This window comes from Temnothorax curvispinosus, unplaced genomic scaffold, assembly GCF_003070985.1.
Source record: "Temnothorax curvispinosus isolate PA1 unplaced genomic scaffold, ASM307098v1 QBEX01018237.1, whole genome shotgun sequence".
NCBI classification, from domain to species: Eukaryota; Metazoa; Arthropoda; class Insecta; order Hymenoptera; family Formicidae; genus Temnothorax; species Temnothorax curvispinosus.
Window position 1 is genome coordinate 412,436 of NW_020228017.1, and position 20,878 is coordinate 433,313.

At 41.7% G+C, this 20,878-nt stretch overlaps 3 protein-coding genes across 8 annotated transcripts; 2 read left to right on the forward strand and 1 right to left on the reverse strand.

Annotated features, from left to right (window-relative positions):
* Positions 1–380: 380 nt before the first annotated feature.
* Positions 381–16,132, reverse strand: LOC112468261. Of its 6 annotated transcripts, none has more exons than XM_025037381.1 (18): positions 15,858–16,132; positions 15,110–15,163; positions 11,456–15,027; positions 11,017–11,102; positions 10,715–10,925; positions 9,963–10,069; positions 9,723–9,873; positions 9,517–9,655; positions 9,169–9,436; positions 8,909–9,078; positions 8,243–8,827; positions 7,699–8,163; positions 7,419–7,451; positions 5,268–5,513; positions 4,630–4,918; positions 4,234–4,313; positions 2,811–2,897; positions 381–2,170 (listed from the first exon to the last, which is right to left on the reverse strand). In XM_025037381.1, exons 2-18 carry the CDS (start codon positions 15,113–15,115, stop codon positions 2,090–2,092), a joined length of 6,576 nt encoding a protein of 2,191 aa, XP_024893149.1. In that variant the 5' UTR covers positions 15,116–15,163; positions 15,858–16,132; the 3' UTR covers positions 381–2,089. The 6 variants fall into 6 exon arrangements, 5 of the variants coding, with proteins under 5 accessions (XP_024893149.1, XP_024893146.1, XP_024893147.1 ...); XM_025037378.1 differs by having other exon boundaries at positions 4,537–4,918; XM_025037379.1 differs by lacking the exon at positions 7,419–7,451 and having other exon boundaries at positions 4,537–4,918.
* A 149-nt stretch (positions 16,133–16,281) lies between these two features.
* Positions 16,282–19,010, forward strand: LOC112468264. Its single transcript, XM_025037385.1, has 2 exons — positions 16,282–17,138; positions 18,726–19,010. Exons 1-2 carry the CDS (start codon positions 16,908–16,910, stop codon positions 18,984–18,986), a joined length of 492 nt encoding a protein of 163 aa, XP_024893153.1. The 5' UTR covers positions 16,282–16,907; the 3' UTR covers positions 18,987–19,010.
* On the forward strand, positions 18,978–20,399 carry LOC112468263 (vesicle-trafficking protein SEC22b-B). Its single transcript, XM_025037383.1, has 5 exons — positions 18,978–19,186; positions 19,410–19,519; positions 19,588–19,748; positions 19,821–19,967; positions 20,057–20,399. The coding sequence occupies exons 1-5, from the start codon at positions 19,112–19,114 to the stop codon at positions 20,203–20,205; spliced, it is 642 nt and encodes a 213-aa protein (XP_024893151.1). The 5' UTR covers positions 18,978–19,111; the 3' UTR covers positions 20,206–20,399.
* The last annotated feature ends 479 nt before the right edge of the window (positions 20,400–20,878 follow it).

Here is a 20,878-nt window from a genome sequence, read left to right on the forward strand (position 1 = left end):
TCGGCGAAGGCGTAGCGCGGGATGCGTTTCTCTGTCTCGGTATTTAAAAAACACACAAGCGCGAATTCTCTATATAAACAATTGCAATAGGAATTTACGAAAGCTACATTTAGAGTATGTACAAATCTTAAGAGTTCACGTATACATATATATATACATATATGTATATGTATACGCGGCGTCTCTGCAACAGTATCAACATGTAATATATATTATAACAATACAATGTATATATTATAATATAAATTATAATAATACAATTCTATGTATTATAATATATATAATATTATATATTACATATATTATAATACTATATGTATTATAACATTATAATATAATATATTGTAATATATGCACTTAAAATATACCTAATTCGTATGTCACAGATATAAAATGTATTACGAGTGTCACAATTTACAAAAGTCTATCCCTAGAACCAGTCCCTTCTAGTTGTGGTCAATGGCAAAACGGATATTTATGCGCCAGAAAGATCTGCTGCTAATCCAAAAGAAATCTATCGAGAATTCCTCAATCTTGACAATATTACGGGACGTTTACCAACGAGATAAATCGAGATGAGCCATTATAGCCGATAATATCTTCAACGAAAGATTCTAAAATTGAACGATCAACAGTATTCATAGAAGACGAAGCGCAGGGCGACGATAAATTGAGCCAAGTAAAGAGCTTTTACTCGCGATGTACTCGCTCTTTACCGAAAAATATATATCTCCTAGGACATTTATTTTCCGATAGAGGCATCCCAGCGTACAGGGAGAAGCCACTAAAACCATCTCGCTTATTCTTTGCTAGGATTCTTCCAATTAATTCAAATTTCTCGCGGAGACACCAACCGGATCTTGTATCTTACAAATCTAACGCGATTGAACCAAGTGGAAACGCAATTACAAACTCCTCAATTCGCATTTATCCGCACGTTGATGGCAGTTGCGTATTATTGGTGTATCAATATTATCTCGTAATATATATGCCCGACGTCTAACAACAATATTCCTATCGTACACTTAACGCGCTATTTCGTTCCCCCTCCCCTCCCATTTACCCTCGATAAAATTCTCATATTCCTAACATCGCGTATTTATCGGCACATACCCCTTTCTTCCCCGTACATATAAAATCAGACTTAGAATTACAGCACATACCGAGGCCGTGTTTTAACAAATTCTGCGATATATAGCTAAGCTATATAATCTCAGCGCTACGATCTTCCCTCTATCGTCCACACATTTACAAGACGCTCTTCAAAGAGCGAGGGATTATATTTAATTCTAACTTAGATATAGATCTCCGATTATAGGTTGCAAGTAAAAATATCAACCCAACTCGCCTCACTCACATAATTCAAACTCGCTCGCAGAACTTTGAATCTTCGCGTGACATCGAAATCCGGTACCGATTTACTTACAATCTAGATGGACATTAGTAAATAGGGAATGCACTCGCGCATTTCCATAACGATGATTAACGGTGGATAACGATTGGCAAATGCGTAGGTAATCATCCGATGGAAATACGCGCTTATAAGAAATGGAAATCGGTGCGTAACTTCCAAATAAATTCGTCACACTGCATACGAATTAACATTCCGCAAAACTTGATCGGAAAGGAGCACATTCTTTTGACCGAAAAGTGTGCAATGGAAGCTTCTAGTTTACAAATCATTAAACGTGTTTGGGTTCAATTATCTACGCCACCATTGCACCGCTGAAATTGTCTCCTCTATCGCGTAGGAATCTCTGAATACATTTTAACGTAATATCTAATTCGACACAATAAATACAACAGAGAAACAAACTCGAACAGAATTCCAAAATGTAAAAATTTATCTACAATGCAAAGCAAATATATGAAGACGCCTAAAAAGATGCATATCTTCTGTATTTCTTGCGGTGCTTCGGTATACGCAAGAGACCTGTGTGCACCGTGCGCGATCACTAAAAAAAATGTACTATTGTTGTCACGTTCTCTAATACAGAAATAGATATTCACATTAAATACAATTGCAATGTTATAAGAGAAACCTTCTAATTTAAATAACAAATTATTTCCATAAGCGGTCGCAAAAAAATTATCGTGGATGATATCTGCTAGGTGGCATGTTCTTCACCGATCGATCCTTCATGTCATTCGGGTTGAACATCATTGGTCCCTAGAAATTATTCTTGATTTAAAGTACATAAAATTAGTGAGAAGAGTTTGCGTAACTAGAAGTGAAAGCAAGTCCTTCGATTTTTGAGCTTGCACAATTTTTTATTTCGAAATTATTCGTATTAATTATAGTTCATATGTAAGCAGTAAGGGAACTATACATTTTTTAATTCTTCTGCTATCTCCCTCGTTAAAAGTATGTGACGCGCGTTTGTAATTTACAGTGCATAAGAAGACACGATATAAATTGGAACAATTATATGTACATACATATATATATATATGTCAACAAACAACAGGAGTAAAAGTAATTAATTGACGTGTGAACTTATTTTACAAAACCCGAATCCAACATCCTTCACCAAGCTTTCCCACGACTTCGTGATTAATGATCTCATGAAAGTAGCGATTGATAATGATTGATAAGCGTAAGCTAGTTTTAGTAATAGAAGTGGCGTTAAAAGTTATGATAAGAGTCTTGCTCGGCACACGAACAAACTTGATTAGAGACAAAAAGATTGTACTAGCATAATCTCCCGTACCATAGTATGTTTCGCAGTAATAAAATTTGGAAAGTGGTCACCTTAGAAATGCGGAAGAATTTAATTGCCATTGGATTACCTTGGATTACATTGGATTACCTTGTTTCGTTGAAGGAGCCGCGGATCCCTCATTGTGTAGCTCTGCACCTCTCGTGATAACGAGCTGGTCGAGCTCCAGCGAGAGAGCTATATGCCATACACAACACAACAATGTTGTCTCACTAACAGATACTCGCCACGTCGCTTGTAATTAGCTAGTCTTATCTTATATGTTTACGAGTAATACCAATTTATGCGATTACACGTTGCACTTATGCTCGCAGACATAGCTAAAAAAACAATAGCATCTCAACAAAGTCGTTTAACAAAGCGTAAAGGCTCTCCTTCGCGTCACACAACGTGAAAATCGGTATTACGGTATTCATGTTCTCGTGTACTATATAGCATAACGTTTCAGCAAAGTAGAAAGAACACTTTTTTCATGCCTCGATCACAGTGTGAGTATGCAGATGATTAATGGAGTATTTCACAGAGGATGTGTTTACATTACACAAAATCATTCACGATCACAAAGGAGATATGCCATTACTGTCGTTCTACTTCAAATAAAGTGAAAACATGCAGAGCGATATTAAATTCACCCTAGAGTGGCTACATAAGATGTTAACAGCCAGCTTTGATTATGAAATGCAATACAATCCTTCTTCTTGCGAGAAAAAGCTACACACACATTTTCGCGAAGCGGTGGGCAAGGAGAAAGCGCGTGTGTAAAACACCAAATAATGATACGTAAAATTAATAAAATGAATATGTCCTTACTATCAGCAATAATTATTATTTGGCTACATCATTCTGCTTCCCCGACTGCTTGCATAAAGAAATATAAAGAGAAAGGTAAGATTAAACACAGGTACACAAAAGAAAGAATCTGTAGCAAAGTGGAGAGGTCTAATTAAGTATCTGTCACTAAAATGTAATGTAGAAAGCGATAGAAGTGTATTTTAATTAATGCTATTAATAACATTGATCGTTATAGCGATTTAAATAGGAGGACTGACACAGTGTTGGAGCAGTCTAATCCATAAATGTAAACATCTTGTAAAAAAAAAAAAACTACACGATCGAGCTCCAATAAATACATTAATTACTGTACACATAGATTATAAGTAAAAATAAGTACGATCAATTCAAAGGTATTACGATATCTTTGAGAAAACTAGACAATATGCAAAACTAAGGGAACGAATGTAAGGTGTACAGACTGTTCGTTACGATTATATAGAGAAAACGTACAAAAAAAATCCGTTCATGTTAGCGTTACGGTTTCAAAAAACACGCAAAGGCTAAGCTGCATACCAGAAAACTGCAGCCACAACGCAAGGGGGCAATGAATGCACTGTGTAATGTGAAAGTTAAGGAGACACATATGTATGGTTCTGTACTGTAACGTATAGTTCGTCAATAATATGTACATAGTTCAATGTTTGTGAGACCGCACAAATTTTCGCCGCGTTGCACTTACTGGGGTGTTCTCCGCGACGTTTCCAGACGGCGGAGTTGCTGCCGGACTCAAGAAATCCACAGGAGCGGTTGGATCATTAACTGTCATGATAAAGACGATGTTACTTTAACTGGTTTTCAACTGCTTCAATCCTCGCTTGAGAATTGAAGAACATAACTGAGGATTTATTTTTACTCGTTACGTCTTTCGCTCTTTTTAAATATTATACTTTCGAAAATACAGAGAAAAACAAGCCGGGAACCAAACTCGCACAAGTGAAATCGAGAGGAGTTGAAGTTTAGGAATAGGAACTCGATGGCTTACTTGGCGCGGGAACGAACATCTGCGGAGATGAGGTAGCCATAGGTACGAGCGGAGACGTTATGGGGGTGGCCACGTTAGACGATGCCGCGCTACCTTTGGGTTTTCCGCCGGGATTCATTATGTCTACGTAGTTGGCACGCATACTCCTACCCTTTGGCAGTTTAAACATATTGCTACCAGTAGGCAATTTCGAGATATCCATCGCTGGTGCATCCTCGTTGTGTGCATTCGGTAGAGGTAGAGGCGGCTGCGGGCCGCGTTCCATCGACGGCGCACGGAAACTTACGTCGGACGTTTTCGGCGGTGGGGCCAGCGTCCCGGCACCGCTGTCGCCGTCCTCATCCTTGTTCATCCACTTCTTGGCGACCGGGTCCCATACAATCTGCAATACAAAAGACGACCGAGTTGATTCCGCGATTTCACGAGCAACGTCTCTCCGTCGTTTGCGTTCGCACGTTAAGAAAAGAAATCTAGCTAACGAATTATAAAAGAGTATTAGTAGTAGCAATCCGTTAGTCGATAGTTAACTGACAGTTAAGTCAACAAATCCTAGCATTATACTGGCCTGTTTATCGTCCGTCTTATAAGCATTGTTGCAACCATAAGTAGCATTCTATTACCAAAAGTATCCGCGCAAGCCCTTAACGACATAAAACATAAAACCGTCCGTCGTAATTCTCTAATGAGCTGTAGGAAGATACGGCAAAGCCACGACAGTGGCAGATTCTTACCGTTGGGTCGCTATCGTCCGGTAATATCATTTGATTTTTCGGCTTGGGCGCGAGTTTACTGAACAAACCACCGAACCAGGAGCCACCGCTGTTGCCGGGTTTCTTCTCGGCCGTTTTCTCCGATGTTTTCTTCGCGTCCGCCGTAGATTTAGCACTCGATCGTGGTGTCTCAAGCGCGTCCAATTCTTCCAATGGATCGTACTGCTTACCCGTCGACGGTGTCATGGAGATTGTTGGCTGCGCAGGCTGAAATAAAATATACGATTGATCATCGCAAGCTTGTTCCAGCAAAGTTCATCACTATTTACTGTAACAATGCGAGTTCGCCTATCACATGCCAGGTAACAGTGATCTGATCGCAGTCCATGTTCGAAACACCTATAAAATATGCGATACTCACAAATGTATTACAGTAAAAAATGAAAAACTTTGCTTACCATGTTTATTTTAGATATGACGTCGCTCTATGATGATGTGTTTTATGTTCAAAGTGTACGATTAGTAAACCATTGAAATCAGAATCGCATTAGAAAGCAGAACGTGAAAAGCGCAAATAAGCTCCACATGTGTTGAAAAAAGGATTTAGAACTTAGGGGACACGTGGTAAATATTAAGTTGGAATTAAGTTCTTAATTTTACAAGATTAACTTTTCAATCTACGTTGATCAAGCCTTAAATCTCTCGCTCGTTTTAATTAATATTACATGGCCCCTAAGTCTATAATCTTTTTTTTTTCGACAGTCTATATATGCGATAGCCTACATTTTTATATACGACGAATTGTGTTTAAAATCTCAAGAAGTTCAAGAAAATGCATTATATGACAAAACTTTATTATGCGTTTGATGCCAACAGTAACAATACGTCCATATATATCTACACATTCAAATAGTACTTAAAATAATATTCAAATTTTATAAAATTACACAGTACGTAATTAATATGACAAAAGCAGGATTCTTTACGTCTCTATTTGATCACAGCATATGGATTTTTTCCTCGTTAGTATCTGGACATTTTTTATATAGTAACATGTAAAAATTCGACTTTCAAGATAATATATATATGAACCGAAATATTTATTATAAATCTATTAATAGTTCTTTCACCGTTTCTTTTCAATAATTCTATTAAATGTTGAAAAATACTGAAAAATTATTTATGTATTACCATATTTAAAAAAAAAAAAAAATTTCTTCTGTTAACACTTAAACACGAAAATCCAGTTATATCCATCACATAGTTACATTCACGTATACCTCTGTATTTAACACGTACAGAAAACTTGGCCACAATTATACGCGCTTACAGATTACATTTTTAATCGCATTTCGTGGGCATATCAATGTCGTAAGTCAAAGATGTATTATCTTTAGCGAAAGTATCATCGGTTAGACGATTATTGTTTCTGAATCTAAGCGGTAAATCAATCGGATACGTGCCACCGAAAACCAGCGGCTTATATCTGGGCGATTCGGTGATATTCTGCCCGATACTATCGTACGACCACGCGTCTACCGTGTCGCAAATAACATCCTTTCTGCGAATATGCGGTGCCACCCTCATAACTTTCTTCTCCTCGAAATTACAATACTGTTTCAAGGTTTGTGCTTCGCTATTGAAAGCGACGTGGGCGTCTTTGGCTTCGGAGGATAAATCTGCTAAAAGAGATTCGAGTTTCAATTTGCTAAATTGAATATCTAAATCTGTAGTTTGCGACGACGCGGGTAAACTTCCTTCGTCCGGCCTGTCCGACGCCGTTTCTTCCTTATCCTCGGACGGATTCTTTTTCTTAATCTTACATTTTAGGAACACCGGTGGTTGCGAGCACGGTGGTTTCAAAAATATAGGATCGACGCGTCTCGGTTTTCTAATATCTTTCGGATGTACTTTGTTTGGTACAATTTTCGGATAGTTCGTGGTCAATTTAGGATATCTCCTACGAGAATTTTGAGCTTTGACATCGACATTATCGCCGGACAGATTAAAGAACGTAGGTACATTGCCAGGAGTATTATCATCAAATGCAGAGGCGATACACGGATTTGACTTTACAGACACATTGCGACGGCGTAACGTGTTAATGCCGGCAGCACGTGACGATCCTTCAGGATCGAGAATATTATCCGAGGTAAGTCCATAATTACTTACTTCAGGAGTGGGCGTTTTGTCTTCCCTTTCCGCCTGTCGGTGAGCAAGCATCAAGAAACAGGTGAAAAATGTTAATTGTTCTGTATTTTGAAGTAAATAATGTATGAAATTATGAGCGAAAATGAGACATTATTTTTGTAAAGAATCGGTATTCATTAAAAAATGAGAAAGCAAAATTATATGAATGTGTAGATACATTATGAGACAAATATGTAATGACTGATGTTTTGTATTTAAAATATCTGCAAAAAATATGCAATATAGCTACTTTTTAATATACCTCATAGTTCCATTTGTCTTGTTGCTGCGTGTTATTTACATCAGCCTGATCGGTGGTTAAGCCTGATGCAGACTGTTGCTGCCAATTAGGCATAGTTTCATTTCTTCCATAATTATTCTGATAATACGGTTGCTGGCCCCAATAATCCTGTTGCTGCGACTGCTGGTACTGAACAGATTCGTCCATGTTCCTCATATATTGCGCGTTCGGATCGTATGTATCTTGAATATTCGTGGGCAGAGACAATGGTTGCCAATCTGACTGCATTTCGCTCGTATTTACTTCCATCATTGATGTAGGCCCGTCACCGTAATCGGCTTGAATAGTATTCCATTGTTGTTGCGATGATAGCGACGGTAACGATTGCTGCTGCTGCTGCTGCTGCTGATGTTTCATTTCATGAATTTCTTGATTTTCTGTCATAGTACGGGAACCATACGTCTCATTTTCGACAGTCTGTTCCTCCTACAACAGAATTCTATTTAATACCTGCACTAATCGCGCAATAAAACTAAATATATCTCGCAAAGTAATTATAAATTACCTGATATTTGCCAACTATCTCTGCCAATTTATTAAGCCACGTTACATTTGCAGCATCCTCAATAGCATCCTTATAGACCGGATCGTGATATTTGATTCGGTCGCCCAATACATAAACCGCTTCGATGAAGGGTTTCTTGTATTTCGATGGGTCGTTCGCGACATTTGTTGCAATCTGTTCAATATACAATAGAGCCTTTTCTATCAAGCCACAGTCAACCATTTTCACAGTTAGATCGAACTTGAATGTTTGAAGATCTACTAATGTGAAACAGGGATCGCTGAGGTTTCGTGCATATTCGTAAATCTCCGTTAACATGACAGCTTCCATGGTGAAAAATTCAGAATACGACTTATTATGATTAGCGCCGATCAGCACGAGTTTAACTCCATTAGTTCCGTAAGCCCCGAAATCAATTTGTGCGAGTATGTAACAAAAATGCGCGGCATGGATGTCGCCTCTAGCGAATAACGTGTCCCCGAGAGTCGTTATTGATCGGCGATTAACTTCTGGATTCGCTGAGGTATTGGAAATAATCATAGCTAGATGAGGCCGCCAATCGTCCCAGCGTGGATCCGCAACGCACTGTAGAAGAAAATCAAATAATCGATAACACAGCGAAGAAGCTCGAATAATTTTATCATAAGATACAAGTATAACTCTTACCGTAACTATAGCAGGTACACGACCAGAATGCAGCTGATATAGGGTCTGCAGCGGATCGTGCGGTGGCAGACTGTTCGCAAAACGAGTCATTACAGAAGCATGTGTACGTTTATCCAGTTTACTAGCCAGGAAGAGAGCGTGGCCCCAAAGTCCTTCGTTCATCGCGTACTCTGTTACAGATAAGTAAAAAGAAATAAATAACTGAAAACCATTCACAACGTTAAACAATACTTAATAAAGACTAAAGTCTTTTTTTATACCTAATGCTTCTTGAACCCGTCCATAGAGTAATGTATCTCTGAATTCGTCTGTTATTTGCTCTACAGTTTTTCGTAGCTTGGTTTCAGATTTCTCGGATAGCACCGAGATATCCTGGGTACTTCCGTCGCTGCCTGTCGCTCCAGATCGTTGCGATATTTGCGATTCTCTACGTCCTACATCCTGAGATCTGATGAATTTATTCGCGTCGTAAGGATAAGCATCCTTGTTACGCAGCAAGAGCCCGGCAATATCGACACCGACAACATTCTGGATAAATTTAAGCAATATTAATTTATTTGAACAACACATTTTTTAAAACTAGTAAACTTTCAAATAAAAAGTCTTACTCCATTCTGTTGAATTAACATAATCATCAGTTCGTATAGTAAGATGTATGAAGCGCGATCGATTATTTCTTCATTTACCACTGCTTTTTTAATTTTATTTTCACAATATTCTATGATAGTCTTCTTATGCGTTACGCCGCTGTAATAAGTTACGTTATGTATATTATGTTTATATTGTTATTATACTTTTGTATGATTCTACTTACTTTATTAGAGGTCCCGGATATAATCGTAAATCGCGTGCAATAGGATCATGTGCGAGTAAATGATCTACGCGAAAAATGTCCACTTTCGCTCTCTCGCCGTCAGCTGGATAGCTCGGGTGAACGTGTACCAAAGACCCAATAGAAAAGCATGCTATGAGTAAATTTTTAAATTAACTTAGTAATATTAAACATTAATAATAATAATAATATATATAATACAAAATCGATCACAAGTTATACCATATGCATGAGACGTGGAATATTTAGTCGGTGTCAATCGAGCAGAAGTAATTATCGAATCTTCCAATAGCGACATATCACCCAATGTTCGTTTATCACCAGTGGTCCTGAAATAAATACGTTATTCTTTCTTTTAACAAAGTACCTTTAAAGAATTACGAAAAATATAAACTAATGTATTAATTATGATAAATATTAAAAGGCACATATAATTAAATACAAAATAAGTATGTTCTACTTAAACTTTAGTTTAGTACGAGCAAAATTAAGCACACAATTCTGTACATTTCTATTACTTTATTACTGTTGTACTGTATAATATTTTACTACGTTAAATAATCGTTGTAATAATATACACTTCATATTAACTGTCATGATTAATTCTACACGATATTCTATGTATTTCTAGCCAACTGTATGCCATTTACATGATTAAAATTTTAAAATACTGGCAGGAAACTGAATTTTTGACACATCTAGCTTAGAAGTTTCAAACCGAGAGGAGACTCCCGGTCTCACCTATTAAAATTGCGACAAACCGTACTGCGCTCCCGCAGATTTCCGGCCCATCCGGAATATCCGAAATGCGGGACATAAAATGCCTTGTTGGGTGAGTGGAAACATGCACTTGGGATTAGAAAAAATCTGACATACAACGAACGTTATAAAATCCGAAACCAGGTAAGAAACAATGACTGTTCAAAAGCTCTTAATTCTTTTTTAAATTCTTAACAAAAGATTTCAGAACATACCTATCGTCGCAGGAGCTACGGCCGGAATGAACGCTGGCTCTATCCTCTGGATAATTGCCGACCCCTCTGGCGATATGCTGTTGTTGATGCTGACTGGCATAATATTTGTGGTACCACTCGGAATAGGCGGCAGGATTCGTCCGTCGTAGGTTTTCGAGATATGCATAATAATTACTACCGTAATGAGTACCATAATCATATCCACTGTATCCTACATTTACAATTAAATACATATTTAATAACTATTTTCAATTGTTCTTTGTATTTCTTAATGTATATGTATTTTATATTGCAGCATGTACCATTATATGCATAATAAGGATCCCTTGTACGCATGTAGTATTCACGGTCTCTATCATTGTAAGACGATCTACTTGAAGGCCTAGAACTGAAAGAATATATAAATGAATATAATATGCAAAATATACAATATATTAATTAAAACAGTTAATTGTTTCTCAAAATCCGCGACAAAATGTTAATAATATATTTTACTCAGTCATATAAATATTCTTTTCAAGTTACAAGCACAAAAGTTGTATAGCATCTACTGTCATATCATTTAATATTGTTAAATAGTAGAAACAAATATAGCTAAATATCAAAATTATATAGTGATAGAAATAATAGAATTAGTTTGAATACTTAGGAATCTTTTTATCAAAATAATCAGTAGAGAATACGCCGATAAAGTTTGGTCACTTATTTCAGAAATATCTTGCATTTAGACATCGAATATACCTTCTTCCATAAGGATCGTCGTAGTACTCCCTTCTGTACTGATCTCTAATATCGTAATCGTCGTATCTTCGAGGTCGTCTGTCGTCCCTTCTTCTGTCACGATCCACGTACTCTCTATCCCTAGGATCTCTAGAATACCGCGCATCGTAGTCTCTCGGGTCCCGACGACGTGGATCGTCGACTCGTCTGCGATCATCCGGTCTCCTCCTGCCGTCTCTTTCATCCACATCCTCTTTTCCCCTGACTCTCCTGTCCATATCGTCTCTACCGTGTCGATCCAGGTCGTCGCGACTTTGATGCTTACGCTCGTCGTCCCGATACGGGACATCCCGTCGCTCGAAGTCGTCGCGGGCGTTGTACTGACGATCATTGTCGCCTACGCGTCGGCGCTCGTAATAGTAATCGTCCTCATATTCGCGATCACGCTCGTAATACGCGTTCTTCCGATCGTATTCGTATCGTCGGCGATCGGGACTGGTCTCTCGTCGTCTCTCTCTGCTCTCGTCCCGGCTGTTGCGTGATCCCTCGTCCTCCTCGTCCTCGTAGGAATCCCGGCGATTCGACGAGCCGGAGATACCCTGGCTCTCACTCTCCAAGGACGCGCCCACCGCTTCCTCGCGCTTGCTTCGCGATTCACTCGCCTGATCCTGCATCGCCGTCATCGTCGGAGGTGGAGCCTCCGGAGGGGAGCCGGTAACGACTCTACCACCCGTTGTTCTGTCGTCCGATAACTGCGTGACGTCGTTGGAGGACGCACCGCCTGGTATCTGCCTCAGCTCCGCGTCCGTTTGCTGCGCGACTTCGTCGGGTTCGTTGCCTCTACCGAGGACCTCGCGGGTCTCGCTCGGCTCCAGCATTATCTGCGACTGAAGCTGATACCTTTCCTCCCCCGACGGATCGTTCCGCGACTGTTGCGGCGGGAGAGAACGTTCCCTGCCCGAGGGATCGTTTCGCCGCTCCAGCGTGTCCGAGTCGCCTCGCAGTAACAGAGGCACGTTCCTCTCTTGGCCTGGAAGAACGTCGCGACGCTCCGCTCTGTCGGGTAAGTTCCTAACTTGCATACTTTGCTCCTGACCCGACGGATCGTTTCTCCTGGGATCGGACAGACGTTGCCCGGTCTGCATGTGATGCTCCTGACCCGTAGGATCGTTCCTGCGTGGATCTATGGTGCTCGATTGCCCCGGTACTTCGCGCAGGAAGGGAATATCGTTAGGCACTTCGTCGTTCTCGTCGTCCTGGCTCGGCGGCGTCGGCTCGTGTTCCTGATGCGAGTCCGTCAACTCGCCGGTCTCCAGAAACGTGTTCCTATCGTTCGAAGCGAACTCGTAATTGTCCGGCATCTGTTCCGCCAGAGGGGGATGAGGCCGTACTTGTTGAGACTGTTGTTGCTGCATCGACAGCACCTCGACGTTGTTCACTTCTTCCCTGAAGTCCCGGATGTTCGTCGCTTCCTTAGGATTCGCGCTCGGCTTGGGATCGTTGTCCAACGTTTCCTTGTTTATGGAGTCCCGCGAACCGTAGATATCGCGCTCCTTCAACGTCGCAGGCGCGACGACCTCGACGTTTATGAAGTCGGACGTTTGCTGGATGTTCTCGTAGTTCTCCACGTTCTGTTCGGGGGTGTTCCACTGCTTGGGAGGCGGGCGCGTGTGATCCTTCGCGTACCACGCGTTCTCTAGCGTGTTTTGATTGTACCATTGATCGTATCCGCTTTGCGAGACACCGTCCGTTATCTTAGCGGCACTTTGATATGTATTAGGTATTAGAAGATCCTGACCGACCACTGGCTGGCTATCGACGGCATGCGAGTTCTCGATGCCGCTTGGCGCGTAATCCGGAGGTAGCACGGGCATGTTGTCGGGTACGGAATTCCCTCGGATACTCGCGACGTTAAAATTAGCAGGATGTTGAGCTCTCCCTTCTATGGGGCTCGAATGCACCTCTAACGATTCGCCTAAAGGATCGATATGTTTCCCCGACTTGCTTCCGACATTGAGTTGACCAAAATTGCTGGTTAATTCCTCTGCCGCTGTAGGAGCGAAAGTACGATCATCCTTCTCGCCGATAAGAACGGTTTTGGAAGGATCGCTCTTCGGTGCGTCGTCAGTCAGTACGTTCAGATGATGGTGGTCTCCAATCAGTGACTTGACGTCGCTCGATTTAGGATAACTGATCGAGTCATGAGGCGATACGGTACTTGGGATAGAAGCTACTGCCGCTTGTTTCTCGCTTTCCTGCTCATTGTTGTTGGGCGTATGTACAATATTTTCAATAGTCGTAGGTGCAATTGTAGACGCTGGAGCATAATTAAACGGCGCCATGTGCATCTGTTGCCACTCGTTTGCAGCAAACCTAGCGCCGTTATTGTTCTGCGGTACGTTTTCCGCGAACGAACTGTTATCCGCGCCCGTCGGCTGTAACCATTGCGTAGGATGTACAGATTCGCTTTGCACGTTGGAATGTCTCCAATCGTGCGAGGCACTAATGTTGCCCGATGGCGGCCAAACGGCAAATGTGTCGTCTACATTATTCGTTGTTTGTACTAAATGCGCGGATTGGTGTTGGGACTCGCGATTTTGATTGTGCCACTGGTTCGATACATTAGACTTAGTACTCGGTTCGGTATTACCCTGCTGCCCACTGGCAGGCCAGTTCATGGAATGTTCCTTGTTGACTTCGACAGGTGCGTTATACATTTGCGATGGTTGCACGCCCTGATTGCTCGTATTGTCAACTATTGGCTGCTGCAAATCCTGCGGCACGTTCTGATCCTGCCACTGACTCAGCGTATCGTTGTGATTCTGCCAATTACTTTGCAGCGGCAAGTTCGTCGCGTCGTCTTTGTTCCAGTTATAATTGTTATGCGGTGCCATCGGTGGCGGGTGTGCCGGTGTCGTCGCGTCGTCTTTGTTCCAGTTATAATTATTATGCGGTGCCATCGGTGGGGGATGTGCCGGTGGCGGATGCAATGGTGGCTGATCCTTCTGGCCATGCTGCAGAAGTCTCTGCTGGGGATAAGCTGCATTTTGCGACTGCTCGCTCGACCATTGAGCGTGTTCATAACCGGATTTCGCGTTGCTCGATCGAGGCGGCAACGGATACTGCTGATTTTGATTGTAGTTCGTAAAGGGCGGAAAAGAATCCGTGTAAGTCGATCCGGTCTGACGAGCGGGCTCTGTTCTGGGAGTGTTTCTGTCCGACACGGAGTTCTGGTTAAGTACATCGGACGTGTTACCATTAAGATTCTTGTAATAATGATTTTGCGCAGAAGAGGATATCAGCTGCCCTTGATTCTGATACGAAGGTACGTAATGCTGTTGCTGCTGATGTGGCGGTTGTGGTGGTGATTGCTGCTGCTGGGTATCTGATTGTTGATCCAGATTCCAGTCCCAAGGATCCTTCCACGTATCGCTGGCAGGTTTTGATTGGTTCACGAGAGACTGCTGGGTGGTATCGTTCGGCAGAACGTCCGATTGAGGTCTCGACATGGGCACCCACATGTTTTGATTGGGCATTCCGTACGCAGCCGTATGATCCACCCGTGCTCTGATGGGTCTAGCTCGATAAGGATTCTAAAATTGCAGTTAACAGTCAAATCACTCATTCCGCTGTGTAACTCACGCCACGTAAAGCAATTAAACTTGTAATACTTACGTTCATGCTGCCTGCAGGACGGTACGGCCTGATTCACAGCACAATCTTTGAGATCTGCAAATCAACAACACACAATGTAGCGAATAATCTTCAATTAGGAAAGTCAACAGAGACGGCAGAAACGTGACAAAACGTTTTCGTTAATTTACAATTTCACTCACGCATATTTTGCATACATATGTCACTTTCGGACGATTGGCAATCAGCTAAGAATAATTTAACGAACTCTACCGTCAAAAGCGCGAGTGTTTAATTGGCTGAATTGTCTTCGCGATCGCGGAAAACGTCTCGTCGCCGCGACACTGACAGCTTCAGCGTACACGGATGTAAATTATAAATGGGTCATTAGCCGCGAGTCCCCGTGGCACCGGAAGATCACCGAAGGTCCCCCGACGCGTCGCGTCCCCGCGACAGGAAGAAGAGGAGAGCGAAAGTCGCGAGCGAGCGACGAAAGCGATCGCAATCGATAAGATCCGTTTCGCGAAGCGGCTCGGCGAGCGGGAGGTGGGTCCTCGGGCCGCGATAAGGAGGCTCGCGTCAGACGAGGAATCCCTGCCCCGACGACGCGGAGTCGCGGCGATTTAACGCAATTATGTAACGACGGACGTGGCAAGGTGCCTTCCGGGAGAGGCGCCGTCCGGGAAGCGCGGCGCGATCGCGAGCTCCGGGCAGCCAGCTGTCGAGAGAGTCGAGAGACGGCGCGGGGGAGAGCCGAGGTTTCCACAAACGTAAACGCTCGCTCGCTCACCTAAAAGCTATCGTCGCTGTCGTCTCCACGCCGCGTCCGGTATGCGCATTATTGGCCGCCGCCACCGCCGCCGCCGCCGCCAGCCACTTTCACGGGTTCCTCTTCACGGCAGGTCGTCCAGGTCGTCCTCGTCCTCGACGTCGATGGCCGCGCGCGCGGATACGATCTCACGAGTACGCGGACATTTCGACGTGCGCGCGAGAGAGAGAGAGAATGAGAGAATGAGAGATGAAGAGAGAGGCAAGACACGACTTGGCAGATCGAGCACGTCACGGATCCTTTCTCTCTCCCCGCTCTCCCCGGTGGCGACTTTCCACGCGAGCGGAACCGCGACGAACGTCAACGAACGTCAAAGCCGAGCGCCGAGGCCGGAAGCCGAGCGCCGCCGCGCCGAGGTGGCGGACTCAACACCGATCGCGCGCGCGAGATGGCGGCCCGCCGATTCGATTCGAACATTCGAACGCGAAGCGTCGACTACAATTTTAAAGAAAACTCCTTTATTTTCTTTTGAGGAAACAAAGATGTATGATTTACGGGCCCGATTTGCGCGCCGGCGATCGCCCGCGTCTCGAAAACGCGCGCTCGAACGTTATTCAATCCTCGCGGCGCGGGAAATTTCCTCCCACGAGCGACGCGGGACGAGTGCGCGAACGTCGCGCACGCGGATCGCGCGTCCCGCTTTCGGCTTTCCTGACAGCAGCATATGTCCAAAATCGGGACGATCGAGATCACTCGAAATAAAATGTCTAAGTCTTGTGTCCACAATGCTAGAAATCGCTCCGAGATCTCGGACGGAGAAAGAATTAACCAATTGCATTGGTCAATTGCCGAACTGTTTAAATATATAATTGTCAATTTTTTCTCCGTTTGAGATCTCGGAGTGATTTCTAGTACCGTGGACACAAGGCTTTAAAAACATTATTATGACGTCTTTTAGACATTATTAAGGCATCTTTCAAACACCATAAGACCTTTTAAAGGTAAAAGGAAAAGGAGGTAAAATGGAAAAAGTGTACGCGTTGTTTGCAGATCTCAAGGCTGCATTTGATAATGTGGATAGAGAAATCCTGTGGAGGATCATTATTACTCGAAAATTCAACGAGGAAAGGGAATAAAAGAACAACTGATAAGAAGATTGGAAAGGATTTACGAGGAAATGGAAGTTATTGTGGTGAGGACCAGTCATGGATATATGGAGGAGTTCCAGACATCAAAAGGAGTAGGCAGGGATGCGTAATGAATCTACTTCTGTTCAATCTGTATATAGCGGATTTAGCTGAGGTAATGGAAAAGAGAGGAATATAGGAGGAATAGAGGTAGATAAGATTAGGGTTTGGAATTTAGAGTATGCGGATGATATTGTGATGGTAGCGAGAAATAGGGATGCACTGATAGATATGATGAGCACACTGAAAAGATTCCTAAAAGAAATAAAATTAGAGCTATGTACAGATAAGACAAAGATTGTAGTGTAGTTTAATAGGAAAAGAAAAGAAGGCAAGGAGGTATGGAAATGGGATGAAAAATATATAGAAGAGGTACAAACTTTTAAATATTTAGGTTTTACGTTTAACAAGAATGGTAACTATAAGGACCCACATTAGAGAATTGATAAAAAAATGTAGGATTGCGGTTAGAAAAGTCTGTGGGGACTAGGAGAAAGAATATGTAGGGGAGATTTCTTAAGAAGGTGGATGATGTTTAAATATTTGGTGCAGAGCGTTATGACGTATGGGGTAGAAATTTGGGGATGGGAAGAGAAGGTAGAGTTGGAAAAAATAATGATGGACTATATTCGTTGGATATTTTCTATAGATTTCTGTACACCAAGGTATGTGATATCAAGGGAACTAGGTATGGTTAAATTAATGGTAGGATGGGGCATAAGGGCAATGAGGTATGAAGAAAGAATTTTAAAAGGTATGGGAGAAGATATTGTAAGGCACTGTTGGAAGGAAAAGGAAGCTTATGGGTGGAAGGATAGGTATAGTATTGAGAGAGAAAGATATTACAACAGGAACGGATGGGGAATAGGTATACTGGAAGAACTGAGAAGAGAGGGAGCGAATTTAGAAAATGAAATAATAAGTAGGGAAAGAGATAACCAGAGACAATGGGAAGGGAATAAAATCATAGAGGCAAGGTATAATAAAAGATATAAAGTATATTAGATAAGTTAGATGGAGGTCCGGAATATTTGAAGAAGAATAGTTTAAAAAGGGTAAGGATAGATGATGTACGTAAGAGCTTTAATAAAACTGAGATGCGGAAATTTGGAAGAAGCAAACAAATATTGGTTAGAAGAAGATTGGAAAAAATGTATTTGGTGCGGTGATGGCAATGACTGTATGGAACATTATGTAAAGGAATGTCAGAGAGCGAGTGTATCATGGTTTAAGGTTTTAGGTAATGACGAGGCGGAGAAGTGGAAAATGCTGTGGAGTGATGAACTAGATTTAGATAAGGGTAAAATGTTGCGGAAATTATGGAAGGAGAGGGAGAAGGAAATTAAAAAGAGAAAGGAAAATCAAGCCAAAGATAAAGATTGTGATAGTTTTAGGTCTAAGTAGTTTAGGTTCTAAAGGTCAGCGAGCGTACAATATGTATGGATGTACAATATGAGGATAAGTTTTAAATTGTATAAAACCAAGTCCCTTCCTGGCTATTTATGTAAAAGCTGAAGTAAATAAATTCTATTATAAGACCTTTTAAAGGCATATTTAAGACATATTTAAGACATTTTTAAGATGTTTTATGATATGATGTCTTAAAGATGTCTTAAATATGTCTTTAATAAGACGTCTTACAATATAATGTCTTAAAAATGTCTCAATAATGTCTAAAAGACGTCTCAATAATGTTTTTAAGACGTCCTTATATCCCGATTTTGGACGTGCCGTCTACTTTCCTTTTCACGATGCGCTCGCCGATGGTAAGGCCGCGGAGCGTGTTTTCGCTCGCGCTCGTCGGGTCGGCCGTTCGCCCGCTCGACGGATAAGCGATCGTCGTCGGCCGAGCGATCGGCGCAGTGCGCATGGACCGACCGGACGACTGACGTGGTGGATCGAGAGTGGACGCGCGGCGGCGGCGACCACGGCCACATCGCCATCGGCCCATACGCGCGAATAGCTTGCGGATGTTGAGATCGTGGAGCGGCGCGACGACACGAATGTGCGATTGAAATCTTCTCCTCGGTCGTTTTTCCAGACGGAGATCGGCGAACATCGTTCTTCTGTAGTAGGTAGTCCGGTAGGATGGTCCTGTTCACGATAATCGCGAGGGTGGCGGATGGCCTGCCGCTGGCGGCCACCATGCAGGACAACGAGCAGGTTAGAAATGTGCCACGGTGAAACGTCACTTCTCAGGCATCGCACTTTTTACCTCTGTAATTATCTCGACGCATCCACGGAAGTCCTTGTTTCCAAAGAGGAGAAGGGATCCTGAAATTCATTTGCTAAATTAGAAAGTTGAGATCTTTGGATCGAAATTTTGCCCGTTTATCCATGTTTTACTGACGTATGTGAGCTGATCGTGTTCTATTTTGTGTCGCAGGACGGTAAGAATATCGTGGAGTATCAGAATCAGGCGAAGATGCTGTTCAGAAAGCTGGGTTCACAGTCTCCGGCGAGGTGTACCCTCGAAACCGGACCGTATCTTTTCCAGTAAGCGACGATTGGCAAACTTTACCTATGTGTTTTAAAATCTGTTTTATATCGTACCTTCCTTGCAGTTATTTAATCGAGAATGAAGTGTGTTATCTGGTGTTATGCGAAAGGAATTACAGTACGCGCATAGCTTACAGCTACTTGGAAGACATAGCGCAGGAGTTTCATGCTCAGTATGGTAAACGTGTAAATACAGTGACCAGGCCTTATACCTTTATCGAATTCGGTAAGCCATTAATGACTGTGAACGTTAATGTCTTGAATATATTGCATCAGCTTCATGTTCTTCTTTTCTCAGATACATACATTCAGAAAGCCAAGAAGATCTTCACGGACAGTAGATCTCGTAGGAATTTGAACACACTTAACACCCAGTTGCAGGACGTGCAAAGAATTATGGTGCAAAATATTGACGATGTTCTACAGAGGGGTACCGTACTCTCAGGTAATGTGGAGCTGTTCCGTTTGCCTGAAGAGCCAAAAACGTAAATCGTAGATATCTGCGCGTACTAATATATTAATTGCATCTTGCAGAATTGGATACAAAGACGCAAAACTTGTCTATGCTGTCGCAGAAGTATAAAAAAGACGCGAAACATCTGAACAGTAAATCAATGTACATAAAAGCTGTTGCCGGTCTTGTTGCATTTGTGATCTTCCTGTTATATTTCTTCGTTCTTTAGTTAAGCAACGTGAGTAGAAAAAATTTCGATAATACGCGTCAAAGGTATTCCATTTCCAAGGGTAGAATATATATTTTCGTTCAACTCGCCTATATTTATGGAGTGTTTGCGACTACAACCACCATTTATATTTATAGAAGAGGAAATTAAAAATTGTACGTACAAAATAAAAACTGCGAAAGTGTAATTATATATATATATATATATATATATATATACATACACACACACATATACTCAAACTGGTCTATGTAAAAATTATGTTTATAACAGAATAGTATATAATTATATAGCACGATATTTGACGATTTTTTTAGCACTATTCAAAGACAAACACTAAATTTCTTATATAGAAGTTAATAGGTATACAGTTTTTATCACATTTCCGTTGAGTCATTTTCATAATCTTGCGTAAAAGATCTAGTAATCTCTACGTAAAAAAAGAAAACGATATAATGTGCTACCGTTTTAAAAATATATTGTAGCAAATCGTGTAATATAACTCATTTCGGAAATTTGTTGGCGGTGAAAAATAAACTGCCTCTAAATTATGAACTAGAATAGAAAGAAATTTCACAAATGAGGAGCAGAGACGGATTTTTATTATTGCGTTACGAATTTTTATAAAAAAAAAAAAATTATTGTATTTATCATTCCTACGTCTGTTAAATTA

Excerpts from the sequence above, each read along its gene's own strand:
- LOC112468264 (XM_025037385.1), top strand. The coding sequence starts at position 16,908 with ATGTGGATAGAGAAATCCTGTGGAGGATCATTATTACTCGAAAATTCA. Across the intron at positions 17,139-18,725 it reads ATATAGCGGATTTAGCTGAG|ACGTCCTTATATCCCGATTT; the intron begins GTAATGGAAAAG and ends AATGTTTTTAAG.
- LOC112468261 (XM_025037378.1), bottom strand. Across the intron at positions 8,828-8,908 it reads GTGTACCTGCTATAGTTACG|TGCGTTGCGGATCCACGCTG; the intron begins GTAAGAGTTATA and ends TTTCTTCTACAG. Across the intron at positions 7,452-7,698 it reads AAGACAAATGGAACTATGAG|GCGGAAAGGGAAGACAAAAC; the intron begins GTATATTAAAAA and ends GCTCACCGACAG.
- LOC112468263 (XM_025037383.1), top strand. The coding sequence starts at position 19,112 with ATGGTCCTGTTCACGATAATCGCGAGGGTGGCGGATGGCCTGCCGCTG. Across the intron at positions 19,187-19,409 it reads CCATGCAGGACAACGAGCAG|GACGGTAAGAATATCGTGGA; the intron begins GTTAGAAATGTG and ends TTTGTGTCGCAG. Across the intron at positions 19,968-20,056 it reads GAGGGGTACCGTACTCTCAG|AATTGGATACAAAGACGCAA; the intron begins GTAATGTGGAGC and ends TGCATCTTGCAG.